We start from the raw sequence: 19,932 nt of genomic DNA, 5'->3' as shown, positions 1-19,932 counted from the left end.
ATAGACCCATACATACCCCACAAGACATGCCACCAGTGGTTTCTTCACAGTCCCCAAGTCCAAAACGAACTCGCGGCAACGCACAGTATAATACAGAGCCTTGATCGCATGGAACTCCCTTCCATCTCCAATTACTCAAGCAAACAGCAAAAATTACCCTAAAAAAAATATTAAGCAACGGTTAATGGAACGGCTAAGACTGAGGGGACACACAAATGTTTGTACTACTATTATTTATTTTTGTATTTTAAATTAGTTTGACTGTCCTTGTCCATCAGTGTATCAGTGTTTGTTGACCCCAGATAGAATAGCTGCTGCTTAGCAAAAGCTAAAGGAGCTCTGAATAAAATCAATAACAAGTTTCACCATTTCACCCACATCTTAATGTATTATACCTGTCGGCTTTAAGTTAAGTGTTACATCAAGTTCCGTTCATTCAACAATATTTCAGTGTTAAAGTATGAAATAATTCACATGCTGGTCATAGCAGAAGAAATGTATGTCTCAAGAACATACAAGAAGAATACATTTTGAAAGTTTGTTTGAGATATCCTGAGAAGTGAGAACTAGAGGACTACAACAAAAATAAAACTGTACTGCAGTACAGTGGCTATAGAAAGTACACACCCAAATTACACACTTTTCACTTTTTGTTGCCTTGCAGCCTGCAATTTAGATGAGTTACTTATCATACATTTCCCACTGATCCTCACAGTGGGGTGTATACTGTCTATAGGGACAGTACTGTTTATTTTATGTGAACTAAGTGCTTTTAAAAAAATATAAAACGCAACATGTAAAGTGTCGGTCTCATGTTTCATGAGCTGAAATAAAATTTCCCAGAAATGTTCAATTCGGACAAAAATATAATTTCTCTCTCTTGCACAAATTTGTTTACATCCCTGTTAATGAGATTTTGTCAAGATAATCCATCCACCTGAGGTGTGGCATATCAAGAAGCTGATTAAACAGCATGATCATTACACAGCTGCACCTTGTACTGGGGACAATAAAAAGCCACTAAAATGTGCAGTTTTGTCACAGATGTCTCAAGTTGAGGGAGCATGCAATTCACATACTGACTGCAGGAATGTCCACCAGAGATGTGGCCAGAGAAATAAATGTTAACTTCTCTAACATAAGCGGTCTCCAACGTTATTTTACAGAATTTGGCAGTACGTCCAACCGGCCTAAAAAACACAGACCATGTGTAACCACGTCAGCCCAGAACCTCCACATCCGGCTTTCTCACCTGCGAGATGTTCTGAGACGAGCCACCCGGACAGCTGATAAAACTGTGGGTTTGCACAACCAAAGGATTTCTGCACAAACTATCAAACCATCTCAGGGAAGCTCATCTGTGTGCTTGTCATTTTGACCTGACTGCAGTTCGGCAATCCTCACCTTCGATGGCCACTGGCACACTGCTCTTCACGGATGAATCCCGGTTTCAACTGTACCGGGCAGATGGCAGACAGCGTGTATAGCGAGCGTCATGTGGTTGAGAGGTTTGCTGTCAACATTGTGAAGAGTGCCCCATGGTGGTGGTGGGGTTATGGTATGGGCAGGCATATGCTGCGGACAATGAACACAATTGCTTTTTAATCAATGGCAATTTGAACGCACAGATCAGAACCTGAGGCTCATGGTGGCGGAAGAATGGCACCACAATTACCTCATATTTCAGCATGATAATGCACAGTTCTTCCATGGCCCGCATACTCACCGAGCATGTTTGGGATGCTCTGGATTGACATGTACACAACAGCGTGTTCCAGTTCCGGCCAATATCCAGCAACTTCGCACAGCCATTGAAGAGGAGCGAGACAGCCTGATCAACTCACACCAGATACTGAATGGTTCTCTGATCCACTAGCTGTTTTTCCTGATCCACACTTTTTTACGGTATCTATGACCAACCGATGCATATCTGTATTCCCAGTCATGTGAAATCCATAGATTAGGAACCAACAAAATTATTTAAATTGACTGATTACATTATATTAAGTGTAACTCAATAAAATCTTTGATATTGTTGCATGTTGCGTTTATATTTTTGTATCTACATGTTTATTAAGAATAAACGTCAAACAAATTACAATTACATGAAAACAAACAAAATCTTAATGTACCAGATCCGGTAGTTATTTCAAATCAAAAGTGCACTGCACTTTACGCTCGAGTTGACATCCACTGCGTTTACCGTGATCTCAATGCACTTTTGATTGAATCCTGGCCACAGCATAGCTAGATCTAGAGCAGCAGTGTGCAACACAGCTCCTCAAAGGACCAATTGACCTTGTCCCTGCCTTCTATGGACTGTTTATGGTGCTATTTCTATGTCATTATTAGGCCAGTGTTACATAGCCATTATAACAGAGGGTTGAAGTTAAATATTACCCCTAGATCATGTTTATTAGGACACGCAACAACAAAAAATTGCAACGGAAAACAAATATGTGTTTCTCTCATTGGACAAGACCGGGTAGTCCCTTCCCCAGTTTCACTTAATTTTAAAATGTTTTCTCCCCACTTAACACAAGCCTGGGTGGTATTCACTAGGCACCAAACGGAAGAAAACGGACTGACGCAAGGAACCTGGCCTTATCCATTAAGAAACACATTTTTTTCTCCATAGCAAAACATGTAAAAGCATTTGCCATCATGTGCCCTAAGGAACCAAGCCCAGGTGAGGCCAAGTATTTTACATGGCCTTAGTCGTTGAGCAAGAGCAGCAATTGGGAGTCGTCATGGAAGCGCGTTGGTGTGTTTCTCTGAGCAGAAGACCAGCGTGGTCCCGCAGCGCTCGACGAGGGTAGGGGGCAAAGGTCATCTTTCACCTTCACAGGGGGTAGCTTGTTGTCCCTCAGGCTAACCTTCCTAGTCAGGGTCTGAGGGACCGGGAGAGGGGACAGACACATAGCATTATGGCAGTGTTTCCCGGACCAGTTCTGGAATCAACCCAGTCCTAACTACTCCACGTATGTATGTTTAAAATCCAGAACAAGCACACCAGATTATATTAGTCAACTAGCCTAATGATCAGTACGCCCTTCATGAGTTGCATCCGTTGTGCTAGTGTTAAAATAAAAAAAAGCTCTTTAAATAATACAGAATCTCCCAGGGACCAGCGAGCAATGGAAGCAAATTAACACTTGGGAACTGACTAAATCAGTGTTACCAAAACCATATCAGGCCCTGGCCAGCATCAACCAAGGGACCCAGAGGATGAGAAACACTGTCCTATGACAGTGTAAAAAGCCTTGTGGGTAGTCTCCCCCTGCGGCTCACCTGTCTAAGGTGCTGTACATAGAGTGCCTCAGGATCCTGAAGGTTCTTCTGTGGAACAGGAATGTGCCACCGCTGTAACTCGGCCAACATCTCGGCGACATCGAACAGAACGGCTGGATCCGCATGACTCCGGTTAATCAGCTCCACTAGACACTCTTTATAGTGTAAGCTAGGGAATCAAATTTAATCAAATGTAACCCTTTTTACATTAGCAGTTGTCACAAAGTGCTTTACAGTAAACCAAGCCTTAGACCCCACAGAGTAAGCAGAAGCAGAAGCACAGTGGCCAGTAAAAAGTTCCTAGAAGGAAGAAACTTGGTGTCTCTTACATGCAGTAGCCACTGTACTCTGGGAGAGTTGGTAGACCACAAGGCCCGTCTCCACCCATCTCTCTGTGCTCCAGTACTGCACACACACCTGACAAATGGGAATATAAATGTTTCAAAAACAACAGCAGCAATCACATTAACTGTGAAAACTACAAGTAAGAGTAAATACATATGAAGCAGCAACAATTTTGATGAACAAAATGATTACAAAAAGATAGAAACAATTGACGTGAAACAAGCTTCAATCAGAAGCAGACTGAAGCATTTAACTATTACCGGTAGATTCGAACATAATTATTTGTAAAGTAAAACCCCTTGTTGGCTTGTACTTTACCTTGTGAGTTTGTTCCTGTAGAGCCCACTTTGGATTTGACCATGCCCGCGAGGGACACTCCGTAAAGCTGGAAGAGGGTGTATTGAAAGTTTAGTTCAGATACATGATAAATTGCAATTCTATCTCAGCACAAAGGTTAATGTTCTCTATCTTTCATCAGAGATTATTATGGCAGATAGCATGATGGGTAAATTTACAGTTGAAGTCAGAAGTTTACATACACCTTAGCCAAATACATTTAAACTCAGTTTCACAATTCCTGACATTTAATCCTAGTTAAAATTCCCTGTTTTAGGTTAGTCAGGATCACCACCACAGTTTATGAATGTGAAATGTCAGAATAATAGTAGAGAATGATTTATTTCAGCTTTTATTTCTTTCATCACATTCCCAGTGGGTCAAAGGTTTACACACTCAATTAGTATTTGGTAGCATTGCCTTTAAATTGTTTAACTTGGGTCAAACTTTTCAGGTAGACTTCCACAAGCTTCCCACAATAAGTTGGGTGAATTTTGGCCCATTCCTATTGACACAGCTGGTGTAATTGAGTCAGGTTTGTAGGACTCCTTGCTCACACACACTTTTTCAGTTCTGCCTACACATTTTCTATATGATTGAGGTCAGGGCTTTGTGATGGCCACTCCAATAGCTTGACTTTGTTGTCCTTAAGCCATTTTGCCACAACTTTGTAAGTATGCTTGGGATCATTGTCCATTTGGAAGACCCATCTGCGACCAAGCTTTAACTTCCAGACTGATGTCTTGACATGTTGCTTCAATATATCCACATAATTTTCCAACCTCATGATGCCATCTATTTTGTGAAGTGCACCAGTCCCTCCAGCATTAAAGCACACCCACAACATGATGCTGCCACCCCCATGCTTCACGGTTGGGATGGTGTTCTTTGGCTTGCAAGAATCCCCCCTTTTCCTCCAAACATAACAATGGTCATTATGGCCAAACAGTTCTATTTTGTCATCAGACCAGAGGACATTTCTCCAAAAAGTACGATCTTTGTCACCATGTGCAGTTGCAAACCGTAGTCTCACTTTTTATGGCGGATTTGGAGCAGTGGCTTCTTCCTTGCTGAGCGGCCTGTCATATGTCGATATAGAACTCGTTTTACTGTAGATATAGATACTTTTGTACCTGTTTCCTCCAGCATCTCCACAAGGTCCTTTGCTGTTGTTCTGGGATTGATTTGCACTTTTCGCACAAAAGTACGTTCATCTCTTGCGGTATGACGGCTGCGTGGTCCCATGGTGTTTATACTTGCATACTATTGTTTGTACAGATGAATGTGGTACCTTCAAGCGTTTGGAAATTGCTCCCAAGGATGAACCAGACTTGTGGAGGTCTTGGCTGATATCTTTTGATTTCCCCATGATGTCAAGCAAAGAGGCACTGAGTTTGAAGGTAGGCCTGGAAATACATCCACAGGTACACCTCCCAATTGACTCAAATGATGTCAATTAGCCTCAGAAGCTATGACATAATTTTCTGGAATTTTCCAAGCTGTTTAAAGACACAGTCAACTTAGTGAATGTAAACTTCTGACCCACTGGAATTGTGATACAGTGAATTCTAAGTTAAACAATTGTTGGAAAAATTACTTGTGTCATGCACAAAGTAGTGTCCTAACCGACTTGCCAAACCTATAGTTTGTTAACAAGAAATTTGTGGAGTGGTTGAAAAACAAGTTGTAATAGCTCCAACCTAATTGTATGTAAACTTCCGACTTCAACTGTAGGTAGTGTAGGATTTACCTGAAGCAGCCTGTGTAGTCTGGGCACGTTCCAGTCCCTCAGGTGGTACAGGCAGTCCCTGGGGTGGTGGGCGTGTAACCCCTTGGACCCACACTCAGCTGAGAAGTCACACCCCTGAAGAAGTAATTTATTACATTTTTAGATCTAGAGTGTTGTTGCTTCATCCAGACCGTTTAAATGTTTTTTAAATTGGTACGAATATGTATCTGAGAGCGTGGCTTTAAGCATGTTATAGGATTGCATTTCCTAGTGTTCTGCTACTCATTTTGACTAGAGACTAGTGTGCCTGGGTTAAGAAAAATTATAGACATAAGATAATACAACTTAAATCTACTTTGACTGGAATTCTCCTTTAAATGAATGCTAAAGTGTCAGCTCAGATTCAACTAGGAGACTTACCACGCCTAATTTGAAGGGCCTATTACAGCCGCCACAGAACTCGTGCTGGCATTGGGTGCATTTGAAATGGAGACAGCCTCCCTTGGAAAGGTAGAACACAAACTTGCATTTTGGACATTCTGAAACGAGACAAATAATATATGCAGCTAAATGTCTTTCTCACCGAGACAGAAATTCAAAATATTGCATGTGCCTCATCCAATTTTGATTCAGGGACATGAGATATTTAATCTGAACTAAACATAAAAAAAGACTACATAACACCGTTACAATAATAATACAAAAATGTCTTTAATAGTGACAACTCAATTACACAGTCGTGACACAAACTGTTATTCAGATAGGCTAACAGCTAGCAGACCTATACAACTGTGTGCATCATAAACCGAGGGTTCAAATAAACAAAATAATGAAAGTAGGAGGTGTGTGTGTACCTATTTTATTCCTGCTGAGGAGATTCTCCAGTTTTGCGGTCTGGTACTCTGGGTTATTGTAGAGTTGCCACTCTCTGAACTTCTCACAGGAAAGACCCTGGTGTTGTGGAGCCCACTGGTGTATCAAAAAGTTGTTAGAAGGTAGATACAAGGCTTTCCAACAATTTGAATGCGAGTGTACATGAATACATTACTTACTGCAGTCTTGCATTGGGAGCAGGTGCTCTTCCTACAACTAGGACAGTCCATTCTCAGCTGGTCAGCCTCGTGTAGAAGGCCAAAGGAGCACTAGAACATTGCACACAAACTGACATTCATACGCACCTGGATGTTCCAGTTGAAAGAACAAGGCCACTGTCTAAAGGTGCAACTTCACCAACATGTCTTATCTAGTGGGGTATTGAAGCTTAGATTGCAGGGTTTTGAATTGAAAGGGAGGGAACGAGGGTGAAAGAAATACGAGGAGAAAGAGAGGGATACTATTAAAAACACAGAGGTGGAGACAAAGAAAAAAAGAGACGAAGGGACAAGCAGGAGAACCAGAACGATGAGTGAGATGTCTTACGTGGGCACACCAGCGGAAGTTAGGCATCTCCTGCAAGGCTCGGTCTCTCAGCTTCCTCTGGAACAACTCGTGGATCTGAGGATCTAGGTAGTGCCTGATCTGGCAAGAGAAAACAATGGATGTTGTTTTCTAAAAAAACTGTAAATTCCTCTAGCCTTTCAGCGCCAGTTTCCCAGACCCAGATGATTATTATTATTTAGTTTTTAAACCTTTATTTAACTCTGCAAGTCAGTTAAGAACAAATTCTTATTTTCAATGACGGCCTAGGAGCAGTGGGTTAACTGCCTTGTTCAGGGGCAGAAAGACAGATTTGTACCTCATCAGCTCGGGGATTTGAACTTGCAACCTTTCGGTTACTAGTCCAACACTCTAACCACTAGGCTAACTGCCACCCCACAGATTAAGCCAACTCCTGGGCTAAAAGGGATTTATGGTCTATGGCAGGGGTATTCAACCGGGGCTACGGAAAAAATAATATTTGTATTTGAAAGGTTTTATGAATGTTGCTAGCAAAATATTTCTTTTTTTATGACATACCTACAGTAGAAAAGAGGAGATCTTCTTTCTAATGATGCCAACTTTATTTATCAACTCCTAGTATTGAGCAACTTACACTCATTGGAGCCAATTACACCCACTGGAGTATGTGACATAGGCTTTGTAAAAGCAGCCGTGAATAGGCTACCAGTGCAATAACTGCTGCTGGTAAGCTTTATTGACTTGGACAGCTAAACAGCTGCTCTGAGCGAAAATGTGTTTGGCGTTAACCTATTAGCTAGAAAAAGGTATGTTAGAGTTCACACTTTCTCTTCCAATTCTAATGTGGAGAGGTCAAAATAGTGAAACACTATCTACTAAATCTATTAATTAAAAAAATGTTGATTACTTCTCCTTGACATTATAATTCACCTGATAAGACCCCCCAAAAAATTCTAACGATCGCCGGTTTGATTGGGAAAGAAAAGGTTGAAGAAACCTGCTCTATGGAGAACCTCCCTTGAATGTGCTTTTTAGTCCAGGTTTATCAGCGTTTATCAGAAACTGGACGTGAGACTGGTGCCTCTCTCTCCATGAATGTGCTCACTGACTCCTGCAAATCCGTACGCACGCATTGTTTCATTGTGTAGATTGTTTGCACTTTGTTAAACGTTTATCAATTTCCCACTATATATCAAATCTAGCACCCGTAGTAAATGTAGGCTACCGTCACTCATCACCATGTTACAGTAATTTCTGTTCAGTTAAAAAATATATATTATTAGATTCATACCGTTCTCATTCTTGAAGTGGATTTGTTGTTTGGAGAGCGCACAAACTATGCTACACCAAAGAGGAATAAACTTTGTTATTTCCATTGCATTAACCAGTTCGGTCAATTTCTTTATTGTCTTGTTTGGAGCACATGTCTGGTTTCTCCATGTTGTGTGAACAGAAGTATCTGGCCTGTGTGCCAGGATAGGTGTGGCTTATTTAGGTGCCTGTTTGGGTTACGTTCTTGTTCAGCTTGATTTTGGTTAATCAATGGGGAGGCTGCATCTGGGCCTAGTAGACTTCACCTGTGCTTTTCTAGTTAAGACAGGTTTTGCATGATAGGAGGCTTTTTCTTTTTGAATACTGACAATTAAAAGTCAGTAGATTGTAAATATATCAACTTGTTAATGTATCACTGTCATCACCAGCGCGGTGTAAATAAAGCCAACACCCATTTGCACCTCTTCTTGCCTGCCTCCTTCTGAATAATTTGTCCTTACAACTGTTACAAGGTCCCTATTTTACAGAAGACAAAATTATATTAAAATGATTTGCAGTAGACGTAGGAGATGGCAGCTAGCTATTTGGAACCAGTTTAGCGTTGCTCTAAATGACATTCCCTTCCACTAACAAAACCGAATGTTAATGGAATTTTTAACCAAACATTTCAATTGAAACAGAGCTAGGTAGAAAGGTCCACCCTGTCTATACAATGGTAAGGTCTGAACACTACATCGAAGCAATGTCTACTACTACCGGGAAGCTACTGGCGCCTGACCTGTGTGTCCAGAAGGCTGAAGTAGTCCAAGGCCTCCTCCACGCCTCCCTGGCTCTGACGCACGTCGGGTTGGCCACACATGGGACACACCACATGGACGATGCTCTTCTCCTTGATGGCCTGAGAGAAGTAGGCCTTGAAGCAGCTCTCGCAGAAAGCACACAGGCAATGGGTCATAGTGATGATCTGTAGAGGGACACGGAGTGAGGGAGAGAGAGAAAGATCGAGAGGGGTGGAGCACGAGAGACATTTTACTCTTCTAAACCTCGTAGTGCGCTAAAACCTTGTTCCCACACAAACTCTGGTAGAATGTCTTGCAGCATGCCTTTTAAAAAATGTGCATGAGTGGGTAGATATCAAGTAAACAGCGGTGCAATCGGGAGCTGCCATATTCAAATAAAGACTGCAGGAGACTAGGTCAACCCTACTTTAACCTGCCCAACAATAGTGGACCAGTGATTACTTCAAAGAAGGCAGGCAAAGAAGGATCCATGTTGACAGTATTTGAATGGGGTCCCAGTCTCTCACCCACCTTGCTGAAGGACACCTGCTCGCGGCAGATGGGGCATTCATGGGACAGGTACTTGAGGGCCGAGGGAAGGTCCCGGCACGACTGTACCGCCTCCTCCACGTCGGCCTGGCTGAAGCTCCGCCCCTCAAGTGACAGCAGGCTATGGAAGATGGCCGCCTTGTCGCCGGAGACGCTGGGCGGCACCGTAATCTGACGAAAGAGAATTGCATATATATGAAGAGTGTAGAGTAGTACTTTAGAGTCCACTGTTGAAACGGAAGTTGCTCTTTTTGCCATCTTTATTTTTTTAAATCATGGAAGGCCCACACTTATACAATATGCACACAAACCCTGCAGCACACATGGACAGACAGACACATACACACAGAAAAAAAAAACTGGTTGGGGGTTAAACCCACTCTTACCTGAGCACTGTTGACCCTCTTGAGCTGTATACGGAAAGGCCGCTCATTCACAGTAAAGATTCGGTCTGCCTGTAAGAGCACCTGCTCTGCATCTGAAAGCAGATCCAAAATAACAATAGAAAAACAATTTATCATTAGTGCCTTCTTGTTTCAGTCTATTTTCTTCCATTTGGTCCCTAATGAAAATAACCTTGATGTACTGTATATACACTCTCCCATACCATGTGCATAATATACATTTTAAAAATTCTACAATATATATTTTCAGGCTGTAACTCCATGGTAGTGTTTGCATGTTAACCTTTCACATCTACAGTATATGCTCTCTCTTACCCCCCCAGCCCCTTTCTCACTCACCTCTGGGACTGCGGAAGCTGACCAGGGCCTGGTCGTGCTGGGTCGGGGGGTAAGGGTAGGTCACATCCAGCACCTCTCCCCCACCGTTGCTCCTGCGCTGGAAGTAGAGGGTGAGCTTGTTCTTCACACGGCTGGGGGACTGGTCCGGTGGCAGCTGGCTCACCAGGATACGATGCTGGTTGTCCACTAGGGGCGTGACTGCAGTGGGGATTGGGGGGTAGTCACCACCACCTCGATCACCTCCATCGCCTTGCATCTGTCCTGAGGAGCGAGAATCGGTGGGCAGTTATTCACAAATGAATGGGAAAGATAAGCGTAATTTCATTTAATTATTTTATTCAGTGCCCTGCAAGGGCCGAAACACTTCTGGTTTTCATTCTGTGTAGACAAGTAACAAGTGTACTCTGTATGTATGTGTACAACATGTCGCAAATGTGTTCTCAACTGAGTTTGAGTCAGTGGAGATGTTATGCTCAAAATAAACTTGCACACTGGTTAAAACATAAAGTGGGTACAGCCTCAGTGTTCAATGTAAATGCGTACCGGAAGTTGCACAGAATGCTCAAAGTTTCCACTCCAGACCAAAAATTTGCCAGGTGAATTTGTTTTAGTTTCATGTTTCATAGTTTCAATCTACACTCTCAGAGTGGCTTACCAACAAAACCAATGGAGCAAATGCATCCCAAAACATTTTCACAAGCTATTGATTTCTATGATCCAGGCAGTAGCCAATATATGCTGCTCAATGTAGGACTTAAAAACATTATGCAGGGCTTGACATTAAGCTTTTTAAATTGTTGTCCAAAAAACACAAACAAAAAAAGGTCAAACACAATGGGCCAAATAGGTGAATGAAATGTAGGCTACCCATCTGCCTATTGGCTTCTTAGCATAGTCAAGTCTCAGAATACAGCACTGCCCCTTTAAAACAGACTAAATATTGGATGAATTTGGTTTGGCCTGTTGCTGATCTTTTTTTGATTCGATCACAAATCCCACATTAAAGGGGAAAATTTGATTTGATAAAAAAAAAAAAAATGGGCAAAAAGTTCAGTGAAGTTTATTCTTGTGCATCTCTGTGCAGATTGGCATTTTTTCTGTGCGGAACTCCTGGAGGAGCTGCAAAGCTGCGCATGAACAGCTTAGAGGGAATATTGACTGTAGGTGAATTGCTACACTCTGGTGTAGCTGAATACCTCAATACCTCTTGGTGAGCCGGCTGCCACCGGACCAGTCCCCCAGCCATGTGAATCAAACCTCAATTCATCAAATTTTTTAACACTTTAGGGATTCAGTTTTCCACTCACCTCTTTCTTTAGTACCAAGCTGGTACACATTGACAACATTTTCCAGCTGTAGGCTCTTGAATAGGTTGTTCATGTCCTCAGAACTAACAGGAGTGTTATTTGGAGCTGTGGAATGAGAAAATGAAATGGCAGATAATCAAAGCACAAAATACATTTCATTATGTATCACAATGCGATCAATACCAAACTTTAAATACACACAACTATGGCATGCGCACCATCAAACCTGCACTATGCAGCATTTTGTTAGTTTAGATATCCCCATGGCTTTACAAAAATACTACTTGGAGATACCAGATGTAGCTCAGTAGTACTTTCCTACAGTACCTTATTAGACTAGTCCTGGACTAAGAATAACTTTCAATAGAGAATCTACATTGAACATGATTGATAGTGCAGGACTAAGCCTAATGTGTGCCTTGGAAACCAGCACCAAATGTTTATATACTGGGTCCTACCAGAGGCAGTAGTGATGAAGGGGTTGGTGGAGGAGAATGGAAACTGGACTCCACCTGGCACTCCAAAGTTTATCCCCATATCCAGTAGCTCCTCTGTGTAGGACCGCCTCACACCAGTCACAGACTCTCTGAGAGGCCCCGATTGGCTGGACTTTAAACTCTTGGGCGGAACTAGGAGAATTGATAATACACTGTTAGTGAGGAAATGAAAGCAAAAGGTTGACAATTTACTAGAAGTCATTATAAATTAGGGTGAGGGAAGAGCAGTGAGAAGGAGTTGGATGAAAGAAGAAGTGGGTTGGCCGGTTAGCTATTGATTGTGTAGAGGGCCTAATATTAACAACCGCCACCTGCCAAATGCAGGTAGATTTTGGCATTGGCGGGTAAGATGTCTATTTCACCAGCCACATTGGTGGGTGGTCAGGGCTCCATAGTGCGAGCATTTCACTCACATTTGTGAGAAAAAAAACATACGTATTATCACATTTAATAAATGCTGCAGTAGCTGTTTTCAAAGTATTTCTGCCGTTTTGTTTCATAGCACAAAATAACTACTAATCCTATATAGCCAATTCCACTTTGCACTGCCTCACTGCCTGGCTGGGGGCTGTGCTCACGTGAAGAGCAGAGTGAAACATACATTTTAAGAAGCGCTGCGCACAGAAATAAAAGTTGGCCTAATTTACTTTAAACGAAAGTCTACTGAAATCAGACTTTGTCCTTGTTTCTTGGTTATTTATATTGTTTTGCTCACAAGCTAGGTTGTTTTTCTGTTTGAGTTTCAACGGCTAGGGAAGACTAGACAAGCCTCTACAAATCACTCAAATCACACAGGCACAATCATGACTGGAGTCGTGCTACCACGGTAACCTTCCACCCTTAATGGGGCAGGTGAACATTTGTCTCATCTATGATATTTTGGTTTAAAAAAATGAAATCAAAACAATATACCACATTAGTTCTTACTAGTAATACATGTATTGTTTTAGAAACATTACAAAAATTGCTCATCTGTTAATTTTTGTGTTTTGTTGGTGTAATTTCAGCGGTAAGTTGTTTTTTAGGGGGGAAATCTACCTGCCACTGTGGCTGGTGGACCAAAAAGTAAATGTTATGCCCCGATTGTGTAAATACAGCTTACCTTTTCCATTTATTTTAGATTGTGGCAGATAGCTGGCTCTACAAAACAGATGGCCAGGGGATGTTGACTCACCTTGACATTAGACCACTTTTTAAGTTTGAAAACATCTAACAAACTTTAAAAAGCAGGGAATGTTAGGGAATGCATTTCTAAGATACGATACAGAATTCGGAGAACACCCACCTATTTCTCTAGGTAGTGGCGTGGGGGACATTGAGGAGCGCCTGGCTCTTGGGGTAGAGCTGCTTGGTTGAGGCCAGCTAAGAGGGAGACACAGTACAATACAAACTCAAAGCATGAAGGGTTACTAACAACTGAAAATGAAACAATTTCACTTTAAACAAAAAAGGCTTAAACAAATCAAAATATTTTTTATATTCTTCAAAGTAGCAACCCTTTGCCTTGATGAAAGCTTTGCACACTTTTGACATTGTCTCAACCAGCTTCATGATTTAGTGCCTGAACTGCATTTCAATTAACAGGTGTGCCTTGTTAAAAAGTGAATTTGTGGAATTTCTTTCCTTCTTAATGCATTTGAGCCCATCAGTTGTGTTGTGAAAAGGTAGGGGTGGTATACAGACAACAGCCCTATTTGGTAAAATATCAATTCCATATTATGGCAAAAACAGCTCAAATTAGCAAAGACAAACGACAGTCTGTCATTACTTTAAGACATGAAGGTCAGTCAATTCAGAAAATGCAGTCGCAAAAACCATCAAGCGCTATGATGAAACTGGCTCTCATGAGGACCGCCACAGGAAAGGAAGACCCAGAGTTACCTCTGCTGCAGAGGATGGATAGGTTCATTAGAGTTACCAGCCTCAGAAATTGCAGCCCCAAAAAATGTTTCAGAGTTCAAGTAACTGACACATCTCAGCATCAACTGATCAGAGACCTCGTGAATCAAGCCTTCATGGTTAAATTGCTGCAAAGAAACCAAAACTAAAGGACACCAATAAGAAGAAGAGATTCTCCTGGGCCAAGAAACACGAGCAATGGACATTAGACCGGTGGAAATCTATCCAAATTAGATGTTTGGTTCCAACCGCTGTGTCTTTGTGAGACGCAGAGAAGGTAAACGGATGATCTCCGCATGCGTAGTTCCCACCATGAAGCATAGAGGAGGTGTGATGGTCCTTTTCTGGTGACACTGTCTGTGATTTATTTAGAATTCAAGGCCCACTTAACAAGCATGGCTACCACAGCGATACGCCTTCCCATCTGGGACTATCATCTGCTTTTTAACAGGACAATGACCCAACACACTTCCAGCCTGTGTTAGGGCTATTTGACCAAGAAGGAGAGTGATGAGTGCTGCATCAGATGACCTGGCCTCCACAATCACCCGACCTCAACCCAATTTAGATGGTTTGGGATGAGTTAAGCCGCAGAGTGAAGGAAAAGCAGCCAACAAGTGCTCAGAATTTGGGAACTCCTTCAAGACTGTTGGAAAAGCATTCCAGGTGAAGTTGGTTGAGAGAATGCCAAGAGTGTGCAAAGCATCAAGGTAAAAGGTGGCTAGTTTGAAGAAAATATATTTAGATGTTTAACACTTTTTTGGTTACCACATGATTCAATAAGTGTTAGTTTTGATGTCTTCACTATTATTCTAGAAAATATTAAAAATAAAAACCCTTGAATGTGTAATTGTCTTAACTTTTGACTGGTACTGTATACAGTGGCAAGAAAAAGTGTGTTAACCCTTCGGAAATACCTGGATTTCTGCATCAATTGGTCATAACATTTTAGCCGATCTTCATCTAGGTCACAATAAACAGTCTGCTTAAACTAATAAACATTTACAGTCCATGGTGGGAAAAGTATGTGAACGCTTGGATTTAATAACTGGTTGACCCTACTTTGGCAGCAATAACCTCAACCAAACGTTTTCTGTAGTTGTGGATCAGACCTGCACAACGGTTAGGAGGAATTTTGGACCATTCAGCTTTACGAAACTGTTTCAGTTCAGCAATATTCTTGGGATGTCTGGTGTGAACTGCTCTCTTGAGGTCATGCCACAACATCTCAAATCAGGTTGAGGTCAGGACTCTGATTGGGCCACTCCAGAAGGTGTATTTTCTTCTGTTGAAGCCATTCGGTTGTAGATTTACTTCTGTGTTGTTGTCCTGTTGCATCACCCAACTTCTGTTGAGCTTAAATTGGAAGACAGATAGCCATACATTCTCCTGCAAAATGTCTTGCTAAACTTGGGAATTGATTTTTCTGTCGATGATAGCAAGCTGTCCAGGCCCTGAGGCAGCGAAGCTGCCCGAAAACACCCAATCCCTCCACCATACTTTACAGTTGAGATGAGGTTGATGTTGGTGTGCTGTGCCTTTTTTTCTCCACACAGTGTTGTGTGTTCCTTCCAAACAACTCAACTGTAGTTTCATCCATCCACAGAATAATTTGCCAGTAGCGCTGTGGAACATCCAGGTGCACTTTTGCAAACTTCAGACGTGCAGCAATGTTTTTTTTGCACAGCAATGACTTCTTTCGTGGTGTCCTACCATGAACACCATTCTTGTTTAGTGTTTTATGTATCGTAGACTCGTCAACAGAGATGTTAGCATGTTCCAGAGATTTCTGTGCTGAACCTTCTCCATTTATAGACAAAATGTCTTACCGTGGGCTGATGAACATTGAGGCTTTTAAAGATAGTTTTGTAACCCTTTCCAGCTTTATGCAAGTCAACAATTCTTAATCTTAGGTTTTTTGAGATCTCTTTTGTTCGAGGTATGGTTCACATCAGGCAATGCTTATTGTGAATAGCAAACTCACATTTTGTGAGTTTTTTTATAGGGCAAGGCAGACCTAACCATCATCTCCAATCTAGTCTCATTGATTGGAGTTCAGGTCAGCTGACTCTTGACTCCAATTAGCTTTGGAGAAGTAATTAGCCTAGGGGTTCACATACTTTTTCCAACCGACACTGTGAATGTTTAAATGATGTATTCAATATGGACAATAATTTGTGTGTTATTAGTTTAAGCACATTATGTTTATTGTAGTGACTTGGATGAAGATCAGGTCAAATTTGATTACCAATTTATGCAGAAATCCAGGTAATTCCTGGATACTTTTTCTTGCCACTGTATGTCCATTATTCAAGGAATGAGCACCCTTCTCAATTTACCTGCCATGGTCCGAAGACTCTGCATATGCACTGGAGTGTGCTGCAGTAGGTAGCATCTGAACTCTGATTGGGTGCATGGCAAAGAGGGGCGTTTCCTTTTGAAATGCAGACCTCATTTCTGAGACGAGCAATGACAGGTTGGCCAGCCCCTGCCAATCAAAAGGTAGACGCAGTTCAAACAAACTAGAAAAGTAGATTGATTATGATGGTGCTAAAGTACCACCCCTCTTCATGCCACTCCACTCAACCCATGCATGCTACACACACAACCCATGCATGCTACACACACGGCCTCTCTCTCTCCATTTTCTAACCACTACTCTAACAATACATTTTAAAAAATCAACAAAACATTCACCAAGCACTATCAAAATCACATTGTTGTCGACTTACGCTCTTCCAGTTGTTGAGGCAGTCGAGGAGCACCTGCCCACTGGCCTCAACATATGGGCACCTGGGGTTGATCAACATGGAGATGGAGGGACACACGTAGCACCGTGGCCGGCTCTGGGGGTGAGTCTCGTGGAGCCAGATGCACACTGGGATATTATATGTGTTACCTGCTTGGAGGACGAATTAGGGTCACTTCAATAAGAACTTACATAGGGAATGGTGAAAATGTTATCAATGTGGCAAGGTACAAAAACTAGTTATTATTAGTATTATTATGATAGTGTGCTTACCGTCGTGTGGAACTGGAATAGTACCAGCCAAATAAACTAACTTCTTCTTTTCCTTATTGGGGAAACCTGTGCTTGAAACATAAATATCATGTTAGCTTTCTGCATAATTTAAGGCAGACACAGGGCACTCAAGCTGGTCTGGTCCAGAAACAACCCTAGAGTGCAAAACAACAATCTGCCCATACATCTTTGCTTAGCACAGTAAACCTTTCTAATCCACTTCGCTGATGACCTAAGGTGTCATGACCACTACAAAAATAGTGACACCAACGACACACCTAACAGTGACACAGGATCAATATATGTTAGGTTAAATAAAAGACAAGTGATGATACAGGTTTATAAGCTGTGAACTTACAGTAGAAGTCCACATACATACGCAGGTCTCCATAAGTCGCTGTAACATTCTTGATATCACTGACAACCTCAACAGGGAAGCTGTATTTACACTGAAAAGAATGAAAAGAGAGAGGGAGAAGGAACATGTAATCACTATTGGCACACTAGCCATTATCTTTTCAGTGTGTAATAGACAATAAAACAATGATCGATTCAATGCACTGTCCAGTTATTTTAGACATCAAGACGCATGTGGATTTGTTTACTGACTGCAGTACGGTTTAGGAACTTCAAAGCTGAGTGTGGCATTCCAATTATTGGTTAGTTAGCTAGCTACTTCATCCAAAGATGATCTATATATTCGCCTCTTCCTCTCTGCATCACCCCACGTTGACAGTACAGAGTACTAGAAACAATGACATTGTAAACAATTTTTTAGAAGTCAGAACACTCAAGAGGCAAAGCACAGCTGTAAAGCATTGGGAGTGGCTAACAAACTGTTCCATGGCTTGAAAACCAAGCATTACTTGCAAGCTAGCTAGTCAAACTGTGTTGTCAGTGAAGGGAAGCTATCAAGCTACCAACGTTCGCTAGCAATGTCTGGATAGTTACACCTGTTCATTATAGTAGCTAGCTGGCAACTCCTCAATTTAAACACGATAGCAATTTTTTTCAGCTAGGCTAGCTACCTATTCCTGAAAGTGCAGCCTCAGATAAATGCATAGCTGGCTAACTAGCTAACTTAGCTAGTTAAATACCTTGTCACAAAGTAAAGTTAGCTAGCTAATGTTAGTAGTTGGCTAACTAACTTTTGCTTAGCCCTACAACGGTCGTCCTATGTAGTTTGTCAGAGATATGAATATCTTTGCTTACGTTAGTGTTATGGTTAGCATATATAGCTAATTGCAGTAGCTAACGTTAGCTATCAAGATAAACCAGCTAGCCTAGTTTCTGAATTATGTTGTTTATCTTCTTACCTCGGTCAGTGTTTCATATTCAAGGACTGCTGGGACCCTCGGCATTTTTTATAATTTAACCTTTCAATCTTATGTGGAATTATGAATCAACATTCAAAACTAGCTATGACAACATCTGACATTCCCGACAGCTGCGATGAAATACACTAGGAACTCGAAACGGGGAATTTGGAGAGCTCGACATCAGTCCGTTCCAACAACTGGGAACTGAGAAAAAAAATCGAGTGTCTAACATGGAAAAATCGATTTGAACGGTCATCCAACGCGGAATTCCTACTCGGGGCTCATCTTCATCTTCTTCTTCGATGAGGCAGTTGGCATCCAATACATGTTGCATTACCGCCACCTACTAGACTGGAGTATAACTCCCTTAGACTTTGCTTGAAAAAAATCTACAATACCAATAATCAATCAATTACTCTACCATCTAACACTACACTCACAAAAAATATATATATAAAAAACATACTCCACTATTTAAATCTATTTCGTACTACTTCAGGCCAACAGCCTGAAAGGATGGGACACCACACCCTGTAATTCTTCTGATGTTAAGTTTTGCACACCCATGGTGTGGTGCTAAATACAGGGAAATTCTTGAGGGAAACCTGTTTCAGTCTTCCAGAGATTTGAGACTGGGATGGAGGTTCACCTTCCAGCAGGACAATGACCCTAAGCATACTGCTGAAGTAACACTCGAGTGGTTTAAGGGGAAACATTTAAATGTCTTGGAATGTCTTGGCCTAGTCAATGCCCAAATCTCAATCCAATTGAGAATCTATCTGTTGTATGACTTAAAGATTGCTGTACACCAGTGGAACCCATCCAACTTGAAAGAGCTGGAGCAGTTTTGTCTTGAAGAATGGGCAAAAATCCCAGTGGCTAGATGTGCCAAGCTTATAGAGACATACCCCAAGAGACTTGCAGCTGTAATTGCAGCAAAAGGTGGCTCTACAAAGTATCGACTTTGGGGGGGATGAATAGTTATGCACGCTCAAGTCTTCTGTTTTTTTGTCTTATTTCTTGTTTGCTTCACAATAAAAAATATTTTGCATCTTCAAAGTGTAAATCAAATGATAGAAACCCCCCAGAAATGCCAAGGGGGTGAATACTTTCTCAAGCGACTGTATATATCCTAACATCACTTTGTCGAGCAAAGACAACATCAAAACGCAAAACAGACAATGACTCTTCTGTTTCTCCACTCACGCTACCCTGTTTGCATCCCACAAAATGACAAGCATCACAAACACCGGGAATCTTCCCCTTCAGTTAGTCAGCTTTCACATTTACTGCTACCCAAGTAATCACTACTTTCAATGGCACCCTTTTCTTGAGAGCAAAACAATTCACATCTCTTGTCCCCTTTCATTTAATATGGAGCGCTTGCTCACTCTAACCAGCAGAAATACAAACAATTATCACAAGAACACTTCTGGTTACCCTCAC

At 41.7% G+C, this 19,932-nt stretch overlaps 1 protein-coding gene across 2 annotated transcripts; it reads right to left on the bottom strand.

The window, feature by feature from the left end:
- Positions 1–2,042: 2,042 nt before the first annotated feature.
- On the bottom strand, positions 2,043–18,799 carry si:dkey-181m9.8. Of its 2 annotated transcripts, none has more exons than XM_021612704.2 (21): positions 18,484–18,799; positions 17,526–17,616; positions 17,168–17,233; positions 16,878–17,047; positions 16,485–16,633; positions 13,532–13,608; positions 12,208–12,378; positions 11,750–11,854; positions 10,443–10,703; positions 10,086–10,177; positions 9,682–9,870; positions 9,150–9,335; positions 7,121–7,219; positions 6,754–6,843; positions 6,556–6,670; positions 6,122–6,240; positions 5,723–5,836; positions 3,955–4,021; positions 3,621–3,708; positions 3,292–3,460; positions 2,043–2,891 (listed from the first exon to the last, which is right to left on the bottom strand). In XM_021612704.2, the coding sequence occupies exons 1-21, from the start codon at positions 18,526–18,528 to the stop codon at positions 2,715–2,717; spliced, it is 2,640 nt and encodes an 879-aa protein (XP_021468379.2). In that variant the 5' UTR covers positions 18,529–18,799; the 3' UTR covers positions 2,043–2,714. The 2 variants fall into 2 exon arrangements, with proteins under 2 accessions (XP_021468379.2, XP_021468381.2); XM_021612706.2 differs by having other exon boundaries at positions 16,878–17,044.
- Positions 18,800–19,932: the final 1,133 nt, after the last annotated feature.

This window comes from Oncorhynchus mykiss, chromosome 8 (assembly GCF_013265735.2).
Source record: "Oncorhynchus mykiss isolate Arlee chromosome 8, USDA_OmykA_1.1, whole genome shotgun sequence".
Lineage (NCBI taxonomy): Eukaryota > Metazoa > Chordata > Actinopteri > Salmoniformes > Salmonidae > Oncorhynchus > Oncorhynchus mykiss.
This window is presented reverse-complemented; position numbering and strand designations above follow the sequence as displayed.